This window comes from Myodes glareolus, chromosome 18 (genome assembly GCF_982192425.1).
Source record: "Myodes glareolus chromosome 18, mMyoGla1.1, whole genome shotgun sequence".
Lineage (NCBI taxonomy): Eukaryota > Metazoa > Chordata > Mammalia > Rodentia > Cricetidae > Myodes > Myodes glareolus.
The window spans coordinates 64,144,928-64,168,679 of record NC_142043.1 but is presented as its reverse complement, the minus strand read 5'-3'; the positions used below and the strand labels follow the sequence as shown (position 1 = coordinate 64,168,679).

The 23,752-nt window shown below is 50.4% G+C and overlaps 1 protein-coding gene across 1 annotated transcript in view; it reads left to right on the top strand.

Moving 5' to 3' along the window:
• Positions 1–306: 306 nt before the first annotated feature.
• Positions 307–23,752, top strand: part of Umodl1 (uromodulin like 1) — a 53,440-nt gene continuing 29,994 nt past the window's right edge. Inside the window, exons 1-6 of the mRNA XM_087897844.1 lie at positions 307–385; positions 4,077–4,319; positions 12,108–12,269; positions 15,630–15,748; positions 18,701–18,890; positions 20,135–20,251. Coding sequence (XP_087753970.1) covers positions 307–385; positions 4,077–4,319; positions 12,108–12,269; positions 15,630–15,748; positions 18,701–18,890; positions 20,135–20,251 — 910 coding nt within the window. The remainder of the gene's footprint in view (positions 386–4,076; positions 4,320–12,107; positions 12,270–15,629; positions 15,749–18,700; positions 18,891–20,134; positions 20,252–23,752) is intronic.

The window sequence follows — 23,752 nt, the reverse complement described above, 5'->3', positions numbered from 1 at the left end:
TGCGGCCGAGGCTGTTAGCCGCTCACCTTTCCGAAAAGATGCCATCTGCTCGGAACAAGAATAGGCTCTGACATGCAGGTGCCCCCAGGGAAACAGCCATGGCAGCGGCTGGTGTTAATGAGCAGGCATGAGGGACTGCTCCCGGCGAGCCCTCCTCTGAAGTCACTGCCACTACCGGCAGCGCAGGGGACACAAGGGCTCTTTCTCTGGGCTGGGGCAGCTCGGGATCATCTGAGCCTGGCTGAGGACTCGGGTCACTGCAGTCGAGGTCTCATGTCTTGCCTGCACCACCAGTGTCACCGCAGGATGATGTCCAGGACCCTGAGGCTGGCCCTGCTGGCTTTGGCCTGTACTGTGGACCTGAGCTGGGCCAGTGGCTTCACAGGTGAGGGATCTAGGGGTAAGTTTGGAGAAGGGGCTTCCTAGGAGTGGGTCTCAAGAGGACAGTGCCCGCTGGCACCGTGGAAGGCCACAAGCATCTTCTCTGAGAGAGGCATCCTGTCCTGGCTTGCCACATTGGCTGTACCAATGGCAACAGGCTTCCCGGGAGCCTGGGTCTGCATGCTGGGCATGCACTCAGAAAGAGGGCCTCCCCAGTGCGAGGATGCTGCTGATGCCCAGGGTCCGTGGGGTTGAGATACGAATTTTGAGCTGGGTCTGTGCCTGAAGCACTGCATTTCTGGAAGAACGGATGTGGACAACGGGCTCCTAGGCACCCAGCGAAAAGGTCTTGTGTATCAGTCAGGGAAGTCAGGGTTCATGTTCTCAGGTACAGAATTAGAGTGAGTTATGTAGCAAGGGTGCTGGCCAAAGAGTTAGGAAGTACATGGCTTACAAAGTCGTTTTAAAAAACACCTTGTGGGGTTGAGATGCAGCTCAGCGTAGCCAGCATGTGTGAGCCCCGGCTCCTATCCCCAGCACACCCCCCCAAAAAAAAAACCAAACCGACATAGCCAAACCTGTATCCCTGAACTGTAGACCTCAAGGAATTGATCGTGAACCTTGGGAGTGGTTTTTTGTTTTGTTTTGTTTTTCTCTTAAAATCTATCTGAATTGGTTGGGAATTCAGAGACTCCGTCTGTTTCTAAAGTCACCTCCGTTTCTGTGCCAGGTCCATGTTATTCTCTGTCTAGAGGAGGGATTTTGTTTGGTGCTATGTATATGAGCCACAAAGTTTAGTCACAAGAAGAGTGGAGCATTGGGAAGTTCATAGAGATCTCATTCGGGAGGTGTGATCCTCTCATCGTTCGTGCAAGGCCACGGGATAGAGCACGGCCTTTCTTGGGGTTACCTGTTTGCTCGCTCTTCACCAGGAGGGTCATGGAGCCCGTACTGATTCACCACTGGGTGTAAAATATTAACTTACTGCTTTACCCTGAAACTACAGGACGTGGCGATTATTTTATGAATGACAGGGTTAGGACTCCGAGAAGTATAACATATTCTTGGGGGGCTACTCCATCCCTGGCACGCCCGTGGGGTCAGCAGGCCTCTGAGGAAGGGAATTAAGTATCACTTGCCTTCACCAAGGGGATGGCCAAGGGGAGTAGCAGGGACCTTGGTAACATAAGTGAGCATTTGTGTAATAAGGCGAGGGTTGAGGGGGCTGAGCAGGAAACCTCATTCGCGCTAGAGCAGTGGTTCTCAAACTGTGGGTCGGGACCCTTCCGGAGCAAATGACCTTCTCCAGGGCTCGCCTAAGACCGTTGAAAACACAGACATTTACATTACCATTTATAACAGCATCCAAGTTACAGTTATGAAGGCGCAACGAAAATAACTTTATGGTTGGGGGTCACCACATCATGAGGAACTGTGTTAAAGGGGTCGCAGCGTTGGGAAAGTTGAGGACCACTGCTCTGGAGCAATGAGGTTTTCCACCCGCTGCCGGGACGACTCTCAAACGGGAATTTTGCACAGCAGAATCTAGAAGCGGGTTCCCACCATGGCGCTACCTGTCCTGGGGTTGGAGATGGCACAGTGCTCTCAGGAGAAGATAAAAAGAAAAAGAAAAAAAGACCATTCTCAGACTTCCCTGAAGATAGAGTCAGGTGTGAAGGAGGATCTGTTGGCCCATCAGGATCAGGTGGAGGCAGGTGGTTCTGTAGAGACTGTGAATTTATCTTGATGCTTCCTGGGTCCTTCATTAACATGGCTGACATCTCAGCCGAGGTTAGTTGGAAAATGTCCAACTCCAGCAGATTCTTGGAGGATGCCCCAGGCTTTGCCTTGCTCTGCATAGCCATTCGGCTACCCTCGGCCATACCTAACCTGTGCCACTCTGAGATCTTGGTCTCCGGCCACATTCATGTCCTAAGAGCCTCCGTTTCTCTCCAGAACATTCCGCGACTACTTTTGGTGAAGAGGAGAAATGGTTTTCCAAGAGCTCGGCTGACCTCACGGGGGTGACTGGGCTATAGCAGCCTCCACCCTCAGAGCTGGCTGCAGGGCACGAGAAGGGACAAAGGTGCCGTGTCTGCCTGGGAGGAGGCTGCTGCCCTTCCCCTTCCCGCACAGTGGCAGCAGGGTTGTGTGGTGCCATTCACCCCTTTGGGCTGCTGTTGGGTCCAGGGAGGGGATCTGCAGAGGGGCCTTTATGGTCTAGCAGGTGAAAATGGCTGCTATCCTTCTGCCTCCAGGCCTCCCCAGACACTAATCCTCACGGAGGCGCTGTGACTTTGGGCTGTCTGCAGGCCGTGCAGTCTAGGAAAGTTTGGGGGACTCTGAAGCTGAAGTGGTCTAGCAGCTGAGGGGGGCTGAGAGGGGACACCTGTGGGTCATGCATAAGAGTTGCAGGACTCTGAGGCCAAGATGCTTAAGTAGCAGGTGGCTTCTCCCACAGTTCTGAGGATCGGGATCTAGTGTCAAGCGTTGGCCTCGTTCTCTCTGGGGTCATGGGGGCTGATTCTATTTCAAGTCTGTGTTTTTTATGTGTTTAGAAATCTTTGACACTGTTTAGCTTGAAGGAGAATCACCCTTAGCTTCTCCTTCTCCCTCACAGGGAGTCTCTCTCTCTTTCTCTCTCTCTCTCTCTCTCTCTCTCTCTCTCTCTCTCTCTCTCTCTGCACACATGTACAAATGTCTGCCCCACTTTCCCTTTTTCCAAAAGTAGCAATCCTGTCATGGCCCACCCAACAAGGCCACTCTCTGAGTCCCTGGGCCCTGGGATCCTAGTGTATTTGGGAAGGACACACCTTGACCCCTAGTGTTTCTGTGACATAAAGTCACATAGGTTTCATGGGGTGCAACCCATCATGAAGAGGTGAGGAGCTGAAAAATGTCCGGGGTATGAAAGTCTGAGAAGCCATGTTGTTCATGATGAAAGAGGGTGCTATCTCATCCTCTCATCCCCAGCACCAGGCTCAGAGAGGGAGGCCCAGGCCAGGCCTGAGGAGATGAGTGGAGCTGGGCTGGACCATTAGCAAGGGCAGTTGTGTCCTCCTACAGCGACGATGATGGTGACAGAAAGGCTGAAATACCTACCCCGTACACACACACACACACACACACACACACACACACACACACACACACACACATACACACACATATGATTTATTCATCTCCCAGCCCATTCCAAGCAAGCTGTCCCTGTCATCCGCTGGCCCACCAGCACACATTTGTTGGTTGACTCTAGCCTGTCTTTGGGCCATGTGGCCACACTCAGATTTACAGAGGCTGATATTTAGGAAAGTCTGTAGCAAATGGGACCAAAAGCGGAGTGACAATGGGAACAGGTTCTCTCCAGATCTGACTCCAACTCTACGTTCTTGATCGGGCTGTCCCTTGAATCTAATATTACACTCAAATCCAGGCTGGGTGACTCCTGGCTTTAAACAGGAGGGTTTTTAGCACCATAGGTTGGCATTGATGGCTTTGTGTTTATGCAGAGGGATGTTTTGGTATTTGAAATGGCAAGGCCTTGACTAGGACTGTTGGGGCTGGGTCTAAGTCCCGTCCAACAGTAGAAACCTCTGTCTACTTGCCTCCATTATACTTCACAGTGATCTGACCCAGTGCCCCCCGCCCCTCCCCTCCGTGTCTTGCTAACGCATCCTCGATGGTCTCCTCTGTAGAAAACGGCCTCTCGCTGCTGAGCTACCAACTGTGCAGTTACCCAGTGACCAGAAATGTCCAGAGGCTGCAGGCGGTGCAGACCTCACACACAGCCTATGTGCACTGTGGAGCATGGATCCCGTGGAAAAAGTGCCCCAAAACCGTGTACCGGACCCAGTACCTGGCGGTGGAGGTCCCTGAGTCCAGGAATGTGACCGACTGCTGTGAGGGCTTTGAGCAATTTGGCTTCTACTGTGTTCTGCGTGAGTCGGGGGCGATGGGGCAGGGTGGGGCGTGGAGCTGGAGGGAAGAGTTGCTGGGATTGTGTGTGCAGGCCTGCGAGGTCTCCCTGAACAACTAGAGCATCGCTGTTCAGTCTTGACTGTAGGCGGGGTTTCTAGGTTACTCTTCACAGCTCCCCCAACCCCCAGTTTCTGATTCCATAGCTCAAGTAAAGTCCAGGGGTCATCAGTCTTTTAACACTTGCTGGAGAGACACCACGGCTAGAGAGCCTCAGTGGTCCTCAGACCTCACTGGACAGCAAGGGCTTCTGGGCACACTGCACCACGCAGTGACCTCAGAGCTGGTGACGGAACTGATCTGAGCCCAGCGTGAGATTCTGCAGCTTTTATAATGTTGAAAGGTTCTAACAGTGACATTTGAGACCCAGTGTCCCAGCCTCTCCAGCAGCGGAGGCCGCCCGCACCCTCTTTCCAAGGCTGCCCGCACCCTCTTTCCAAGGCTGCTGTGAAATTCTTGTCTCAGCTGGAATCCTAATCTAGGCCCCACTAGAAAGAGATGGAGGGACCGGGCCTCCTACCTCTCTGCTCAGAGGACCCCATATCCTCCACCTCCCTGGTGCAGGCTTGTAGGTTGGGCAGGCTGGTTACCCAGGTGCTCCATATGGCTACCCACATCACAGCTGCAGCTGGGCGTGCCTGGGGATTCAGGGCCCAGCTCCTAACTTGAGAGGGGGTGCACTGAATTCCTCTTCTAGCAAGAGATATGTGCGCTGAGGTGGTGCTTGCTTGTTCTGAGTCAATATCAGATTGAAATGGGCTTTTGTGCGGTCAGAAGGTCCTTTCTCTGGCTCAAAATAGACAGGGGTGGAAGGAGCGTCCAGTGTCATGGCATGTCAACTGAGGCCACACTGAGATGTGAGAGCTGCTGCCCCAGAGTGCCAGAAGCACTAGTTTGGACACCCCAATGAGAATGTCACATGACCCATCCCGATAGCCAGGGCTGAATCATTAGCGGGCTAAGGCTATGTGCGGACCCTCCCAACCAGGGAGTTTCAACTCCCCCATGGACCAGGGTTTGCATGCAGGCTGCAGAGTATAAACTTGTGGAAGGCCATGTTGGCTCAATTTGCTGAGCCCTCCAGACTGGGCTCACTCTTCAGCTCCCCTTCAGTATGATGTCATGAGGACGGACTGTCTGACGCTTCCCACTGCTCTATGTCAAAGGTTGGGCAAGGTGTGGGTGGAGTGGGCCTGCTGGTCAAGGAGCTAAAGGATGACGCCATCCCCAGTACGAACTGGTCAGGGCCAGGAGCCGTTCTGTGCCACTGTCTCCCTGCAGGGACAGTAAGAGGCCATCCTGCTAGGTGCTGGGCTAAGGCTTCCTGTCCTGACACTTGCTCCCTTCCCACATTCCCTGTTCCCATGCCAAGGCTCACGGGCACCAACTACACAGTTCTCGATGCTACTCCAGTCCTAAGGTTGAGCAGTGGCTTCGATGAGGTGCCATTGTGGACCTGAAAAAGCCTCAGATCTACACGCTGTGGTTCAGAGAGCAGAGGCTCTGGCAGAGTCTGGCAGTGGAAGGCTGGCTGTGATCTGGTCCACATTCATTTACCTGTGCCAGCCACACTGTCTCCTGGTTGTTGGCTAGTCTCGAGGTTATGAAGGGTCACACAGCTGAAGGTCAGGGAGGAGGCAGTCAGGGGAAGCCAATCCTCAGCTTCTCTACCCACCTCCGCTTTGCCAGCTGCAGCAGCCCCACCCACCTCACCTGCTGTGCCAGCTGCAGCAGCCCCACCTACCTCACCTGCTGCACTGAAACGTGAGTGACTCTGGGGTTCCTCCCCACGACCTCATCTCTCTTCCTCCCCCCTCACCAAACTGTTCCTGGGGAAATGACTTGTGGAACTTGAACCCCACTTTTAAATTGTTTCTTCCTTTAATTGGGGAGATCATGGGCAGGTTGACTCCCAGTTAGAGCCTTAGTTACGGCCCCCAGGGTAGGAAGAGTGGCCCACTCTGGTGAAGCTCTGCTCTGGGAGACAGCAGAGGCAGGGGACGGTGGGGTAGGGGCAGGGCAGGTGGGATGGTGGTTATGGGATGGCTGGGGGTGAGGGAGAGTGGTTCTGTAGGGTCGAACAGTGTGGTCCCTTCGATCTTAGGAGGCCCAGTCAAACAGTCAAATAGCGTGATGGGTGTCTAGAGAGCGGCCCAAAGACGGTGGAAGGGGGAGGACGTCAGGGTTGGCTTTGGTCTCCTAACAGAGATCTTCCTGGATCACTGTGGACGGGAGCCCCCCCAGGTCTGCTGGCAAGGGACATGGTGTGGGAGATCATGTCCTGGTAGGCAATGCACCTGGACTCGGACTGGGGCTCGGCCCTGGCCTGTGTGACCCCAGTCACATTGTAACTGGGACAGTTGTGTCCGTCACCACAAAGGTAAGAAGATGGGGATAGAAGTTTTACATTGTGTTGTACTCAGAGAGCCTGCGGTCTGGGGAGGAGGGTGGTGGTGGCCCTAAGAGCTGCCTGCCTCGCACCCCTAGCCAGCAAGATTTATAGGGATGGGTGAAAGGCAAGCCAATCGTCCTGAGTGGCCTTGCCCTCTGGCCAGGTGGTCAGCCTTGTCACAGGTGTCCCTGCCTCCCTCCTTATGAGTCCTGGCATTCCTCCTTCATTCTGTGGACATTTGGGCTCAGACACTGTTTTCATTTTTAAGTGGCTTCAGAGTTTGGGATAGCTCGGTGGTAGAATGTGTGTCTAAAACATGCAAAACACAGGATTTAGTCCTCAGCTCCAGGGGGAGAAAACACATACTTATTTACGTGTGTGTGTGTGTGTGTGTGTGTGTGTGTGTGTGTGTGTGTGTGTGCGTGCGCGCACGCGAGCGGCGTGCGCGCGTTTTCAGAGGACAACTTCTGGAAGCCACTTCTCTCTTTCCACCATGTGGGTCTTAGGACTCAAACTCAGGTTGATACTTTGTATGAAATCCCTTAACCCACTGAGCCACCTCGCCAGCTCACGAGGTACCGCTTTGTAACACTGAGTCAAGTGAGTGTGTGCCAGTATCAACCTTGCTTGTATCCAAGGACATCTAGGTTAGGAATGGGGTAGGGTTAACTCAAAACAAATGAGCCATTAAGAGCGTGTTGTGCTAGGTTATTAATAACACACAAAATCATAATACAATATGCAATTAAAAAAAGAGTACCTGGTCTTCCCTGCTGCCCCCCTATCAAGGACATTTTCCCATTCACCCAGTACAGCCTGCTATAGGGGAGCCTGAAACCCGAGGCTAGTAGTCCCAGAGAGGGTAGCAGGGGAGGCATTCCAGGACATGGAGGCCATCGGTGATCATGGACACAGAGGCTCCTTTGTCACCCTCGGTAACTTGATGGGTGCTCTCCCCTCCTAGAGACCTCCATTCAGGAGAAACTAGGATTGGTGGCTCCATTGCACGAAAGGATTCCAGGATGGGACAGTATCAGAGAGTCAGCAACAGGTTATGGGTCATCTTGTCCCTAAGTTAGCAAGCTTTATTGGTCGTCTTTGAGATATCTGCAAGAAAAGACATGTTATCTAGGCTGGGAGGTTTGCGCTTCCTCAGTGGGGCCTGAGGTCTCTTGTCTATCAGCAGAAAAGATGAAATCAGCCCCTTTTCTTCCTTTCTCCCTCCCTCCCTCCCTCTCTCCCTCCCTCCCTCCCTCCCTTCCTTTGTGTGTGTGTGTGTGTGTGTGTGTGTGTGTGTGTAGCCAAAGAACAACCTCAGTTGTCACCCTTGAATACCACCCATCTTTTGCTGAGCAGGGTCTCTCACTGCCTGGAGGGCTCTCCAATCCAGTCATGCTGACTAGTCAGTGAGCCCTAGGGATCCAGCTGTCTGTGACTCCCTAGTGCTGGGCTGACAAGTGTGTTCCACTACGCAAAGCTGTTTTTATCTTTTCACCTGGGTTCTGGGTCTCGAACTCAGGTCCTGGTGCTTGTGTAGCAAGCATATTTACCATCTCTCCAGCCTGGAGCCAGTTTCTGTGGGGTCAGCTATATTTTCTTCTTTATTTCAATAAAATAAAGAATGTAGTTTCAAATTGTCTTAGATCTACAGAAAATGTGCCTAGAGCCTGCAGCTCAGTTTCTTCCACTGTCAGCATCTGTCCTCACTAGGACATGCTTTACAGCCCAGGAGTGTGACTGATGTCAAACCTCAGGCCGAATTTGGGCTTTGCCTTGGGCTTTGCCCTCTATTGCCTTGCTGTTGTCTCAGGACACCTTATCCCCACATCCTCCTGCCTGCTCGGCCCGAGGCCCTTGGTGATCACAGTGTCAGATGGGCAATGTCCAGCTCATCACATGCAGACAGCACAGGGATCCCTCAGTCCTTCTTTGACCTCCAGCTCTTCAGAGCTTGACCCAGTTCAATCCTTTCTCTGGGACCTGGACACATTGTATAGTCAGTTACCCAGATGTCAAGGAAATGACAGAGTTACTATCGTGGCCTTCAGCCGTATGTGTCCAACAGCAAGATCTAAAGCCTGGGATTCCTGAACAGGGCCCGTACTACCTTGTGTGTAGTTTGCTTTGGCTGAGCATCTGTCCCTGGGACTTGTTCCCAACAGAAGTAAGGCCACGGCTCTCTTCATTAGCTACAGAAAGTTCCATAGACTCTGGGAGACCCAAGAGGATTATCTCTGAGACCGCAGCATCTCCAGGCTGCCTTTCTATCCCCCCAGGGCCCTGCTAACCTTCCTCCACCCTCATGGGGTGCTGTCTTAGTTACTTCTATTACTGGGATCAGAAACCATGACCAAGGAAACTTATAAAAGAAAGCATCTGTTTGGGGCTTACTGTTTCAAATGGTCAGGATCCTTGGCCATCATGATGGGAAGCCTGGCAGTAGGCAGGCAGACATAGCCCTGGAGCGGTAGCTGAGAGCTTACATCTTGATCCACAAACACATGGCAGAGAAAGTCTAATTAGGAATGGGGAGGGTTTTTGCAGTCTCAAATGTAATACATCCAGTGGCACACCTTCTTCAACAGGGCCACACTCCCCAATCGTTCCCAAACAGTTCCTCCAACTGGGGCCCAAGTATTCAAATATATGAACCTATGGGGATCATTCTCACTCAGACCACCACAGGTATCTTCAGATTTGTTAGCACCATCTGGGATTCCTGACACTTGGAATGGCACCCCTGGTCACTGGCGTGTTGTTAGACACATGGACCTTTAAATGTGTCTGAGTGGGAACATAATAGGTTTGAATGAAACCCATGGTGGCATGTGCCTATCACCAGATGCTGGACACATATGCTGCCAAGTCCCCAGCCTTGCTTGGCACTGGCATTTTCCTCCTGCAGCTCTCCTCACTGACCTTTGCCCTCATGCCCACATCTCAGCCCCTTTCCCCTGGGGAGTGAGACTTCTGCTCATCCAAGCCAGCTGCCCCTTCTTGGCTGCCCTTGGCAGTCTGCTCTGCTGTGTGTGAGCATCTCCAGGTTCTGCCTCTGGCCAAAATGTTGCACTGTCCTCCAGCAGAGTGTGTTCCCCCAAAGCATGTCCCCTGAGTTCCAGTTTTGCCTCTTGTGCTTTCTATGCTTGCAGGAGTGCACGCTCCCTGGAATCCTGTTCCCCTGTGGGTTCTAGGGACTCTTAAGTAGTGTCAGCCTTTCTAAGAGATCTAAAAACAGATTTCCCTTAAACCCCACCATGACGTTCCACCGGTTCTGAGCACTAGGACTTGGTGCCCTGCATGTAGTTCCGGTTGATCTCACTTCCACCTGAAGCTGCATTAAAGCTTCATTTACAGAGAATGCATGTGAATGTCCCTTCAGCACTATAGCTACAGCCTGGCCAGCTGGCTTCAGTCGACCGCTTGTGCCAATGCAAAGGAGTGCCACAACCTCTCCACACTGGTGTCTGGAAGGAGGTCAGATGGCATGCAAGGCTGAACTGGACCTTTCCAAGGCTGCTGTTGCCACAGTGTCCCATCCCTTCCTGCACCATGTCCCCACCAAGAGTATGGAGCCAGAAGGGTACCCAGAGCATCTCTCTAGCCCTCCTGAGGCTGCCCCTTCTCTCACTGTCCCATCCCTCTGCCAGCACATCTTAGGCAACTATGACCTCATTTAACCCTCTAGCCAGCTGGTTCCACATTCCATGGATCACCACAGCAGGACCCAATGGGGCTCCATCCCCTCTCAGGCTACTCCCTAGCTGTCAGAAGCCACTACAAGGAGAATTACTCTGCCGCTTGCCCCAGGAATCAAGACAACAAAGGGAAAGGAGCAGATGCTGAGGTCATGGCATTGTTTCCGTCTGGGAAGTCCGTTGTTGAGACTCCAGCAGCTCCAGTGCCCAGAGTAGCCCAAGGAGCACAAGAGAGGGGAGAACAGAGCTGGACAAAGTGTCTGAAGGCCTGGAGGCACCAAAAGTGTCTCTGTCACCCCAAACCCAAGCCTCCAGACCTCACAGGAAGTCCTCTGTGGCACCCCTTCTGTCCCACTCCACCCATGGTGGTGTACCAGCTTCCTGTGGTCCGCAGGCTTTACCTCACAGCTGAGAACTGCAGGACTCTTCGGAACTTCCCTTGACCCAGGTTCAATCCTTTCTAAAGGGCGACTTTCTCTGAGTCTACCTGGCCCCACCCAACACTTGAGGCTCTGACCCTGCTTGCCTTCTAAGGGTTTGCTAACGTGTTTCCTTTGGAATTCATTTCCTAGAGGTGAGGCATAGCCATGGCTGGGGTCCAGGCACAGAACAGTTTATCTGGCTTCTAGCAAGTGCTCAGTAAACGTGTGTGTGTGTGTGTGTGTGTGTGTGTGTGTGTGTGTGTGTGAGAGAGAGAGAGAGAGACAGAGACAGAGACAGAGAGAGAGACAGAGAGAGAGAGACAGAGAGAGAGAGACAGAGAGAGAGAGACAGAGAGAGATTGAGTGTGTGTGAGAAAGTGTGAGTATGTGTGTGTAAGAGTGAGAGTGTGTGTGTGTGAGTGTTGTGGTGTGCATGTGTACACATGCCTGCTCTGTGTACACATGCATGAGTAAGCTATTAGGAAGAGAAGTAGCTCTGGTCCTAGAAGAAGGTGGAGGTCCCTGCAAATGGACTTTTTAGGCTTGAAAGGCCAGGAAGCACTTGGGACCTCCCCTGAACCTGCCTTGACAGGAAAGAAGTGCAATGGTGTCAGAGCCAGTGTAAGCAAGCCTCCCACCAGGCCAGCCAGGAGGCCTCTTCCCCACTGAAGAAACTGACCAGGACACTTGGAACCTCTGATATTCAACACAGAATCAACTACGGATGTGTGCGGCTCTCTCAGTTCATCTACACTGCACTCTTCATGGGTTTCTGTTGTTGCTTAAAAAAAAAGATTTATTTATTTATTTTACTTTAGTGTATGTGTGTCTGTATGAGTATGTCATAGTGTGGAATGCCTGCAGAAATCAGAAGAGAGTGTCAGAAGGAGCTGGAGTCACAGGTGACTGTGAGCCACCATGAGGGTGCTAGGAACTGAATGTTGGTCCTCTGCAAAAACAGCAAGAACTCTGAACCCCTGAACCACTTCTCTAGCCCCATTTGTTGCATTTAAGACAGGGTCTGGTGTATTCCAGCATGGTTTCCAACTTCCTATATAGCTGATGGTAACCTTAAACTTCTGATTCCCACCACCACCACCACTGCATTTCTGGGCATGCGCCACCACACCCTATTGTTAACAGGTGCTGGGGAACTGAGCCCAGGTCTTCCTGTTAGCAAAGCTCTCTACCAGCTGATCCTGCTTTCAATGCTAATATAGTCAATCTGTATCATTCCACCAGCCCTGAACCGGTCCGGAGAGTTTGCATCAAGACCCGGGGTCTGCCCAACGGCAGAACCAGAGTTGTCTAGCTCACCGTGCAGCTTGGACACTGACTGCTCCGGACTTCTGAAGTGCTGCTCCTGGTCAGGGGCTCGCCGCTGTGTGGCACCTGCACCCACAGGTAGGGCTGCATCGAGGAGGGTCTCAGGAAAACAGTGACCCAGGGAAAGGTGCAGGGGGCTTAGCAGCCACAGTTCCCTGGAGTAGGGCAGGGGGTCAGCTGTCCCCGTGGCTGGTCCCTAGAGCTTCCAGAGAGTTAAATGAATGGGAAAGCAGCCGTGAGGGGCAGAGCCGTGGTCCTTTGTCAGGTTGAGCAACTGCAAGTAGGCTTGTTGGAACTGTGTCCCCCAAAGAAGTGTAGGCTTGGTTTTCTGCACACATCTCACAGCCCAGAGCAGTGGCTGGTGGTCTGGCACATGTGCCCACACGTCAGGAATACTCTCTCTGCCCAGGGGCTGTACTATGGACAAAGATGGATCAATGTTCATCACTTAAGAAATACAATTTAGGAGATTAGATTTAGGGTTCTTGTTTTGAAAAGAAAAAATGGGGAAATGCTGTGGTATAATGCTCTTGTATACTGTAAAGATTTATCACTCATATTGGTTTAATAAAATGCTGATTGTCCAGTAGCCAGGTAGGAAATATAGGCAGGTATGCACATATACCATATATACTATATTGTCCTATTAGCATATACTCATAAAATTAGCATATGTAATATCAAGGATTAATATAATTCTTCCATATGTCAGTTATACTCCTGGACTGCGGCTGGCTCTCCATAGGGTTCTGTATCCAAATTATTTAAAATAGTTGAAAAATGTTTTGTTGCCAAAGTGTTCTATACAGGTAGACCTGAGGTGGTCATACTGGTACTGGACTGTAAATGGAAGCTTCTGTCTGACCTGGTTCCACAGCCATTCAGTCTCAAACACACAGAAGCGTATATTAATGAAAACTGTTTGGCCTATTGCTCAGGCTAATTAACCCATAATTCTTATATATGTTTAGCTATGTGACTTGGTACCCTTTCTCAGTAAGGCATTCTCATCTTGCTTCCTCTGTGTCTGGCTTGAGACTGTGTCTCTACCTTTCCTCTTCCCAGAATTCTCTGCCTGGTCACCCTGCCTATACTTCCTGCCTGGCTACTGGCCAATCAGCATTTTAATAAACCAATATGAGTGACAAATCTTTACAATGTACAAAAGCGTTATCCCACAGTGTTTCCTCATTTTTTTTTCTTTTAAAACAAGAACCCTAACTCTAATCTCCTTTGTTTAGGTTTTTTACCTGATCATTATCCATAACAACTTATAACCAACATTCTAAACAAAGACAAGCATCCACAATCCATTTTTAGGGAATGTGGGTGTAGTTTTCTAGGCTGCTTCCTACTGTTTTAGGGTGCTGGTAATCTTTGGGGGACCCTGAGAAAATTTAAGATTATGGTCAAATCCTGGCTAGAATATTCTGTGAGACTGGATCACTTCAACCAGTCACCTTGAAGCTGTTCTGGATGCAGAACTCAGAGAACTGCAACAAAGGTGCTCTAAGATGCTGGATCATCTGGGCCATCTGCTTCCTGAAGATTGTTCATGGAGATCTCCCCAATAAAACCTGATTTTTCTTAACCCAGAATGAATCCACAGCCTCTCATTTCCTATGGAAATAAAAGCAAAACCTCTTTCCCAAATTAACATATATTTTGACTTAAATTTTGAAGTCAAGATATGTTTAAAATATATACGTTGGTTTAATCCAGCAGCATTTATAATCAAATGTCTTTTAGCAGCTGTTGCTCCTTCCTCAGCAGTCAAACAATTCAAAGACAACATAATGACATACAATATTTAGATTCTCTATGCATTTTTCATCTTATGTGACTTCTAAAACTCTTTCTTTTTTTAAAGGACTTTCTCTATCCCTTTGCTTTTCTCTCCCAAGCCTATGTATATTTTTAAACACACTGTAAACTGTTTAGAGGGTTTTTTTAAATCTGAATCTGTCTTTAATGTGTATATCTATCTTTTTATGACCTCATGAGTCTTTAATCTGCTAAGTAGCATGGCTAGGATTAAAGTAGCTGCATTGGTGGCTAGCTTCACCTCATTCCTTGGCTTCCTGAGAGTCTAGTTTCATGACAGAGGTCTTTTCCCAAGCTCTCTCAGGTTTTATGTGGATGTAGTTGCTGAATGTTGGGTGTCATTTATAACCTAAGTTTTCTTTTCCACCTGCCATTTCCTGAATATCTACTCTGAGGCTTAACATTAATTATAAACTGTTTGGCCTATTGCTCAGGCTTATTACTAACTAGCTCTTACAACTTAATTTAGCCCATAATTCTTATCTATGTTTAGCCATGTGCCTTGGTACCTTTTCTCAGTAAGGCATTCTCATCTTGCTTCCTCTGTGTCTTGCTGGTGAGCATATTTCTGCCTTTTCTCTTCCCAGGATTATCCTAGTCTGGTCACCCCACCTATACTTCCTGCCTAGGCACTGGCCAACCAATGTTTTATTAAGCCAATATGAGTGATAAATCTTTACAGTGTGCAAAAGCATTATCCCACAGCACTGGACCTATAAGGACATTGATAAAAATCATCATTCCCTAAACAATTCACATACAGAGACTGACAGGCATTTGCAATGTTTGAAGCACTATCAGCCATCCAAAGATAATTAGCATGTCTGGGAGGGAGTGTGCTTACATGCAAACATGTGTCCACTTTAAGTATTTTTAAAATTTTGTTCATTTAATTTTTTATGTGTATTAATGTTTTGCTTGCATGTGCAATACCCACAAAGGCCAGAATAGGGCATTTGATCCCCTGGGACTAGAGTTACAGATGGTTGTGAGCAGCCATGTGGGTACTAGAAATCAAACCCAGGTTCTCTGGGAGAGTAGCCAGAGCTCTAGCTCAGACTTGTTCAGTTACATAGGGGACTTGAACATCTGTAGACTTTGGTGGCCCCTAGAAGTCTTGGAACCCATGTTCACCATTGCTGAGGGTAACTGAATAAATTATCTATGAGTGTTACATGCACTACATGTGACAGCAGCCATCTAGTATGTAGTCAGTCATATATGTCTCTCTAATGTCAGGTGCTTACACTATTCACCTAGACAACAAGGAATATCTAATATAAACAATGTTACATAGAATATTACATACCATGTTAGTGGCTATCAGCATAAGGAAACAATGGTAGATGGTACTGATTGTATATTACATTATAACAGAGGCTATAGACTAAACTGTGTTCCAAGGGTCTCTCTTAGAGGGAGGACTTCACAGGTGGGAGTCAGTGGTCTTTGCAGTCACAGGAAAGGGAGGATCGAGAGCAGCAGTGGGAAGCCCCCTGCAGGTTTTTTATGCAGAACGACAGTCTCTTGCCTTCCAGGCCTGCTGACCATCGGTGGCCTCTTGTGGCCCTGCCCTGCCCCCAGGACTGTAACTCACTGGCATCTGCCCTCCAGGTTCAGAGAGAATCCCAGTGAGCTGGTACAATGTGACTGTACTGGTGAAGATGGCCTTTGAGGACCTACAACGAGAGGACCCTGGCTTCCGGAACCACACACGCCTGCTTTACTCTTTGGTAAGTGTGACAGTCACGAAAGTCATGTTTCTCCCTGGGCAGATAGGATGGGGTGACATCCCACAAGTGTTCTGAATGACTGATGCTGAACCAAACTTGAACTCTTAACTAGGGTAAGTCAGCCTCACCAGTAACCCCAACCCATTGGGCGTAGAAAGATCAGGAGTTCAAGGCCATCCACAACCCTGTAGCAAGTTCAAGGTCAGCCTAGGCTGCGTGAGTCTCTGTCTCAAAACAACAACAACAACAAACCAGAGAGACACACAGGGGAGTGGTTGAGATCAGGGTGTGATTCGTGTGAGTCTTGGCATGTGTATCTGAAGTCACACTTGGTATGTGGGATGGGGAAATTCTTCTTCTTGAGACTGTCAGCTGAGAAGATGAAAAGGGTGTTTGTCAGTGTGGCCTTGGCCGCTCAGCCCCCAAACCCTGAAGTCCTCATTCTCACTTTGTAAAATCCTGATCTGTTTGTTTGGGCCAGGAGCATCCCCAGTGTGATAATCAAACATCTCCAGGCAGGACCTACTGTCCCCTGGGGTCAAAGCCACACTCTTTTAGACTCCCCTGCATGGTGGCCACACCTACAGACATGCCACAGCTATTTCCAGTCATGTTGTCTCTCTATGCCAGCCTTGTCCCAGACTTGGGAATGCTAGGATAGTAGATCCTTCTGCCCTCCTGCTGTGCCCTTAAACAACAGCCTGCTCTGATAACCAATTGTGGAGAGGAGTGGCCCAGTAGGGTTTGCCACCCTGCTGCTTGCTCATCACAGTGTAATGAGCCCAGCAAAGGCAGATGATTTCCATTCTGTACCTTTAGGGCCCACAGATAACAGATAACGCTCCAAGGGTATGAAAATAAGAATAACATCTGCCCTTAGCTACTACCCCTGCCAGCCAGGTAGCCTGGAACAGACAGGGCACGCTTACCTTGCCCTGGTCACTGGGAAGTGACGCTGCCCTTGGGGTCTTCTGCAACCTCCCCTCTGCTCAGGAGTTCCCTGATGCCCACGGCTAGAGCGACCCCTGTTTGTTCTTGGTTTGTTAAGGGGCTGCCCAACTGGCCACTAGGAACACAGCTCTGCAGACAGGCCACCAGGGTACAAACCCCAATCTGGCACCTGCTGTGTGTGTGACCTTGGATAAATTATTTCCCCTCTCTGTGCCACAGATAACCATCCACTCAATGTTAATTATCATAATTCTGTGAGAGATGGCAGCTGGGATTTAAACAATACCTGTGACCGAATGCCTGCCTGAGCGACTCAAGGCTCACAGTTTGTAGATGCAGTCCCTGGGATGGTGCCACGCACATTCAGGTTTGGGTCTTCCCCACTCAGTTAGCCTCACTAGGAAGCTCGCTCACAGATGCACTCCACCACTTGACTCTTGGGTGACCAGGTCCTAACAGTGACAGAACTAGCAAATTAGCCTGTAAGGCACTTGTTTGCAGCCGTCCCTGACACGCTGGGTCCTGGCATGGTGTCTCTTACATTCATTATTTCTCTAGCCCTGCGGTTGCCTCCCTCCTGAGGGAGCTAACTTGCCCAGGCAGGCTCCTGGCTGCAGCAGGTGCTGGCTCCTGGGCTCTGCCTGAAGGGTTCCAGTGGGGGTGGGCGGGTCTTCGCCTGCCTCCTGAGTTAGTTGTACTCAGTCTCCTGGGAAGGGCTCTGGGTTTCTGCTCCCACAGAGGCAGGTCTGTTTACAAACCTGCTTTGGAGACAGCGGCCAGAGTGTGCAGTGCCAACTTGCCTGGTTTCCATAGGGTTGAGGATGCTGAGATGTAGGTTAAATAGTAAGAATCCTAAGAGATACAACAAAGAGCGATCAATCTAAAAAAAAACAAAAAAACCCACAATCGGACACAACAGCAGAAGACCTCCCCTCTAGTGACTGACTGCTCCTTACTCTCGATTCCCGTGTCCTTGTCATTAGGTGTAGGAGGCCAGATTCCTACAGGTGAGGGGACTCAGGTCATGAGGCCACAACTTTGTAAGCAACCTGGGGTTGCCCCAGCAAAGAGTCACTACCAATAGATGGCTTACTAGAAAGGGTTCTCTGTGGCCCCATGGGCTGGAAAGTCTGTATCAGGGCATCAGCAGTAATCCTTCTGAGGTCAAGAACCCCCAAAGACTCAAAGTCCTTCCTCTTGGCTTGTGTGGCCATCTGTCCCCCAGTCTCTTCACATTGTCCTTTCTCTGAGCGTGTTCAGCCGTGTGTCCACATTTCTCCTTCTGATTGATCAAGATGGGGGTCTCGCTATGTTACTGTGGCTGCTCTCAGACTCCAGAGCCCTAGTGACCTTGCTTTCTCGGCCTCTCAGGGGGACTGCACCCAGCTCAGATCCTCCCTTTGGATAAGGACAACATCCAGGTCCACCCTCAGCTTAGCTAGTCACACCTATGTCCAACCGAGACCATGTCTGGGGCTGGAGGCCAGGGCTTCACATCTGAGTTTGGGTGGAGCTAGATCTACCAGCAGCAGGGGGCGGGGGTGCTCCAGAAGCCAAGGGCAATCTGGTTTTCTCTGAAGGTCACAGTCGTGAGAGATATTGCAGCGGCTGTCCTTCCCGTCCTGCTCTTCTTCATCATCTCCTTTTTAACAATCTCAGGTAGCCCAGGCTAGCCTTGAACTCACTAGGTAGTCAAGGATGACCTTGAACTTGCTTGTCCTGGCTCCACCTTCCAAGTGCTAGAATTCCAGGTGTGTGCCACTATGCCTAGTGTCTGTGGTACTGGGGATCAAACCCGGACTTCCTGCATGCTCGGTAAACACTCTCCCAACTGATCAGAAGAACCCCAGCTCCATACCTGTTCTTTACTGTTCAGGAGACAGGTGCGTATGCATGTGTGTGTATGCCTGTGGACAATTTGTTTCAGCTTCTCATGCTTCTGGCTCCTTCCCCCTACACAGGGCGCCCCTCTACCACTGAGCCTCTGGTTCTGTTTTCCAGGTCACCAGTGCCTTGCAGCCTCTGAACGCATCTGTACACTACCTGAACTCCGCTAGTGGCAGGGACACCTTCACCACGGTGTCATGGCTGCTGCTGGGCCTTCCACGGCGCTTGAAGGTGGCCAATGTCTCTGCCATGTTGGATGACGTGGTGAATCGAGTCTATGAAGTGGTCAGCATCCAGGTGCAAGGTGGGCCTGCCCCGTGGGGACACTGCCAAGCTGGCTCAGCAACCTGGTCCTAGACACAGGGTTCAAGCAGGCTGTGTTCAGGTGTGGGAGACACCTGGCTCAGAAGTATTGCTCTGCAGAACGTGGGTGTGGTTCGACTCAACTTCTGCTCCTTCTAGACCAAATCAAGTTTAAACATGTGCAAGTTTCCATGTGCAGATTTGGGGGAATTATTTTGCTCCATAAGCGCCTGTGTCCCCCTACACACACACACACACACACACACACACACACAAACACATACAATGTCTCTTCCAATCCCTTCCCTCCTCCCTAGCAGCCCATCACCTGCCTATGGTCCACTACACTGCAAGCTACAGATAACACATGAAGAACTCAAAATTTAGATGTTCCCTTATTTCAGGAAAAAAAAATTATAACATCCATGGCTAATAAAAAACCAAACAACTATGTCAGGGATTTGTAATGGTTTTTGAAAACATTTTATGTTTGTCTCAGTTCCTTAGGCCTGCTACTGGTATGTAGCAGTCACTAGTATGTGAGCAAAGGGCTGGGGACTGGGGACAGGAGCAGCTAGGCTCCTGGCCAGCCTTGTCTCTGGTGTCAATCATGTTGGGGGTGGAGCCCATGACCAAAGCACTCACCTGGTCCTTCTGAAAGTGTCTCTCAGTCACTGGTCACAGGCTCATTCCTGGAGGCCAGTGAGCATCCTTAGCTAGAACCTGTTACAGACGTGGGCTTTCACTACATGGTTTGGGGAGGTTTGCATGGACAAGGTTGGGTTCTAGATTGGAGGCTGTTGTTACCTGTGGTCATGGTGCAACTGATTTATTTCCATAAATCACGTGCATAAAAAATAGAAAATGCATGGAGATGAATAACTAGCAACCACACACTTATCTTCCTCCAGGAGAAGAGGTTGGTGTTTTTGTGAGTGACTGTGAGCTTTCCTGCTTATGCTTAAACATACTTAGCTATGGCGTGACCTCGCTTTGCTCTCCTGTCGTGGAAGAGTGGCTCTATGAGAGGCAGACAGTCTGGGGCCTTGGAGGGGAGGATGCCAGACCCAGAGTGAGAGCCTGGCCACCTGGAAATGTTGAGGAGCCCCTTTAACTTAGGAAGCTTCTGGTCCCCTTGGTTTAGTCTATGATGCTATGACCACTGAGAGATGGGCCAGCCCCAGAGCATCATGGGGAATGAGGAAGTAGCTGCCATGTTATCTCACCTGTCTCCCATTTCCGCAGATGTGAACGAGTGCTTGCACAGGGAGCTCCATGCCTGCTCCGGCGAAGAACAGTGTCTGAACCTGGAGGGCTCCTACCGGTGTGTCCCTACTCAACTGCCGAACCACACAGATGAAGGTAATACCGAGTCCTCAGATGGCAGGAGAGTGACAAAGGCCATGTCTAGAGTAGATGTCCTACAGACCTCAGCTATTCCTTTTAACCTCCTAGGAGGGTGTGAGATCTAGGCTCCAAAGCCTGAGGCAGGGAAGGGTCACAGGAGGCTGGGAGGTTGAAGAGGATTTGAGAAGTTGTGGGCAGATAAAACATACTTGATTCATTGGCGCTCATGCCACTGGGCAGGAAGACAGAAGCAGGCACTTAGGCACACGCCAGCTCACATAAGCCACATATAGGTGGATGCAGGCTCAAACGTACGCCAGTGCACAGGCCTCAGGCCTACAGGCAGACACACACAGGCAGGCTAGTGAAGGCACAAAGCTCTGACCCCAAGGCCATATTTATGTAGAATCACGCAAAAGTGGCATTCTTCAGGAAATAGTTAGATTCCACCACAACTTAACTTTCTGTTTATCTGTGTCAGTCATTTCGTGATGACTTGTGCCCCCTGCCCCAGGTGACCAGCATTAGGCATCTGGGCCTGGAAATCCATCAGCACCATGTTGTCTAAACTAAGTGGCGTGTACAATCTTCTCGTCCCTTTCCCCCTGGGGTGTAGGGTGGCTACTGGGTCCCTGCAGCCGTGTCTGCTCTCCTAGCAGGTGGTCACCCTTGCATTTATTCTTTGATATGGCAGCTGTCTGGCTAATGCACAGCCTGCATTGGAAATGCCAGGACCAGATCAGAGCCCTGCTCTCAGATGCTCCCTGGAGAGCAGTGGCTCATGAATAGGACAGTTCCTGATTCCTGAGTTTCTGAAGAGAGAGAGGGAGCAAGCAAGCCCTAAGGGATGAGCTGGGTTAATCTCTGGCTTTGTATGGGCAACAAAAAGGCAAAGCCAGGAGGCTATAGGGGGCTTTGAACACACACACACATGCACACACACACACACACACAGACACACACACACACACGCTCGCGCGTGCACACACACACACACACACACACACATCCACAGCAGCTCTCCCACTCCCACCCCGGTTTGACAGCCTGCCTCTCCTCCCATCTCCCATAAGCATCGAACCTTTTCCACCATAGTCACACTAGAGTGTGTCTCTAAGAGATAAGAGATGCTAATATCCAAAATAACATACCTTGCCATTGCCCCTTTGTAGCCAAGGTAACTTCTCCTTAATATCCAGCATCCAGTCTCTGAGATGTGATTGTCATCTTTAAAGTCTGAACTTAAATTTCTGCTGTGTTCAGCGCTCATCTCCTGACAGCAATGGAGCTATTTACTTTAACGTACATCGTTTTCCCTCTGCCTCTGCTTCCAGCCCTTTGTTATTGCAGCCCTTTGGGCCTCTTAGCCTAGAAGGTGCATCTTGGTGCAGTGTAGGGACAGACTAGAGACCTGGGCAGAGACCCCCATGCCATCCTATGGGCTGGACTAAATGACTATCTCTCTGGAACGTCCCATCCATGGGATCCTGTGATGGGCACTCAGCTTTGGAGTAGGGACTCCCCTCTCATGGGTCCCAGACCCCATCAGTGCCTGGAGAGGTTAAAGGCACTTCAGAGTATGGTCCCAGCATATATACACATAGTCAATGGAGTGGACTTCACAGCCAGAGTGAAGGGAGCTCTGTTCCTGCCCCTTACACAGAGTCCCCTGCTACCTCTTGCCGCCCCTGCACAATGGAGCCTCTGTGCCACTTTCTAAAGCTATTCAGGTTGGATTCTGGGTATACCTCGCCCTTAAGCTTGTCATGTTTTCTCCTAAGATGTGTCATGTTATCTCCTGGCCTCCTTTGGCTCCCGGTGGTCACCTTCTCTCCTGGTGTTTTCTCCCCAGATCTCTCAAATCCAGGCATAAAATTCTTATCTCAGGTGCATCCTGATGTTGGGTGGGAAAAGTTCACAGACCAGATTGAGACCATACCACCACCTCCCTGCTCAGTGGAGGAAACCATGGAATGTCATGTGCACATGCGCTGTTAAAACAGCCTTGTGTCCCTTCTTCCCTGGAAGGTGACAGGTCATGTCACTTAACTCTAGTAACAGACAGGCAGTAGAGCATGCCTTAGGGCTCACAAGTTATGGATCTCTTGAGAAAATGTCAGACATAGCAAGGCCACACTGTACATCTTTGCAATATAAAGACCCTTGGAGGCTCTGTTCCCAGGATCTCCTGGTATTAAAAATGAAAACAGACAACTCTTTCTGCCTGCACGCATTCTGCCTACAAAGCCCTGTCTCCCTGGGGAGCATGTGACCTTGAGGGTCTGAGGAACAGTGTGACTATTTTATACATCATCATCCTGGGGAACTTGGTGTGTGCCCCGCATGTGCCAGAGATTTCCTGATCTGTGGACTCCAGGCTAAGAATCCTATCCCTGCAGTGGGAAGGCGGGCTATGGCACAGACACGTGACTTTGGACTAAGGGTCTAACGCTAGGCTCTCTCTGCGGCTGATTATGCCGCCAGCTAAATTGCTCTATGCTCTTTGGCACAACAAAGTTCTAGTAGCCTTTCAGGTCAAGGGCTGAGATGGAGGACATGACCAGGGAAGACTGCCTATCCATAGTCACATTTCTCTGAGGGTGGAACAGGCGTGTGTGTGTGTGTGTGCGTGTGTGTGTATGTGTGTGTGTGTGTGTGTGTGTGTGTATGCGCATGCGCTTCCAGACTGGAGAGTCAGAGCCAATTTAGCTGCAAGTTGCTACGAGGACCACTTGTATTTTAAATTTAGAAGCTAACACAAATGAGCAATCTGTTGGACCAGCTCAGCCACACAAGTTGCTGGAAAATACAGCACAAATTTCAGATGCCTTTCTTGTGAAAGCAGTCACCCAGCTGATGGGGCAGATGGATTCTCGCACAAGATAACAGCCAAAAGAAATCTCTCACGGTTCGCTCGCCCTTGCTGTTCCAAGAATGCGTCCTGCTTTGAGGAAGGCCTGAGCCCTTCCCATGCTATCTTCGTGCCCAGCTGGTGCCTGCCAGTTTCTCAGCTGGCACCTAGACTTGTGGTCCGGTGGAACAGGGGTGCCAGCTGCAGAGATGAGCAGAGCTGGCAGGGAATAGAAAGTCATGTTCCCCGAGGCAACACTTGTGGCTTCCATTCGAGCTCGATTTCAATACTCAGAGTCTTTGATTGAATCAAAGTCAACAATGAGTCAACAGTGCTTCCTACTCCACAAGGCTTAGGGCTCAAGCTGCTGGATTCAAGGGGAAGGGGACGAGTTTGGCAGAGAGATCTCATGAAGACTGGCATCCCACTGTTCCTCCAGATCCGAGGGAATGGGTTGGAGCAGCCTGGAAGGGACAAGAGCCCAGGCCCATAGCCCTGGTGACGCTGATGAACTTCTCCAAAGGACTACAAGTTCTGGGATTCTGTCCCCAGCCACAGGATGAGGACAGCCCCAGAGCAAGATTTTTGGCCTAGATTTCAGAAGATCAGGGTCTCTGTAGCACTTTGCTGTGTGAACAGGTGTCTGCCACCTGAGATAAGACTCC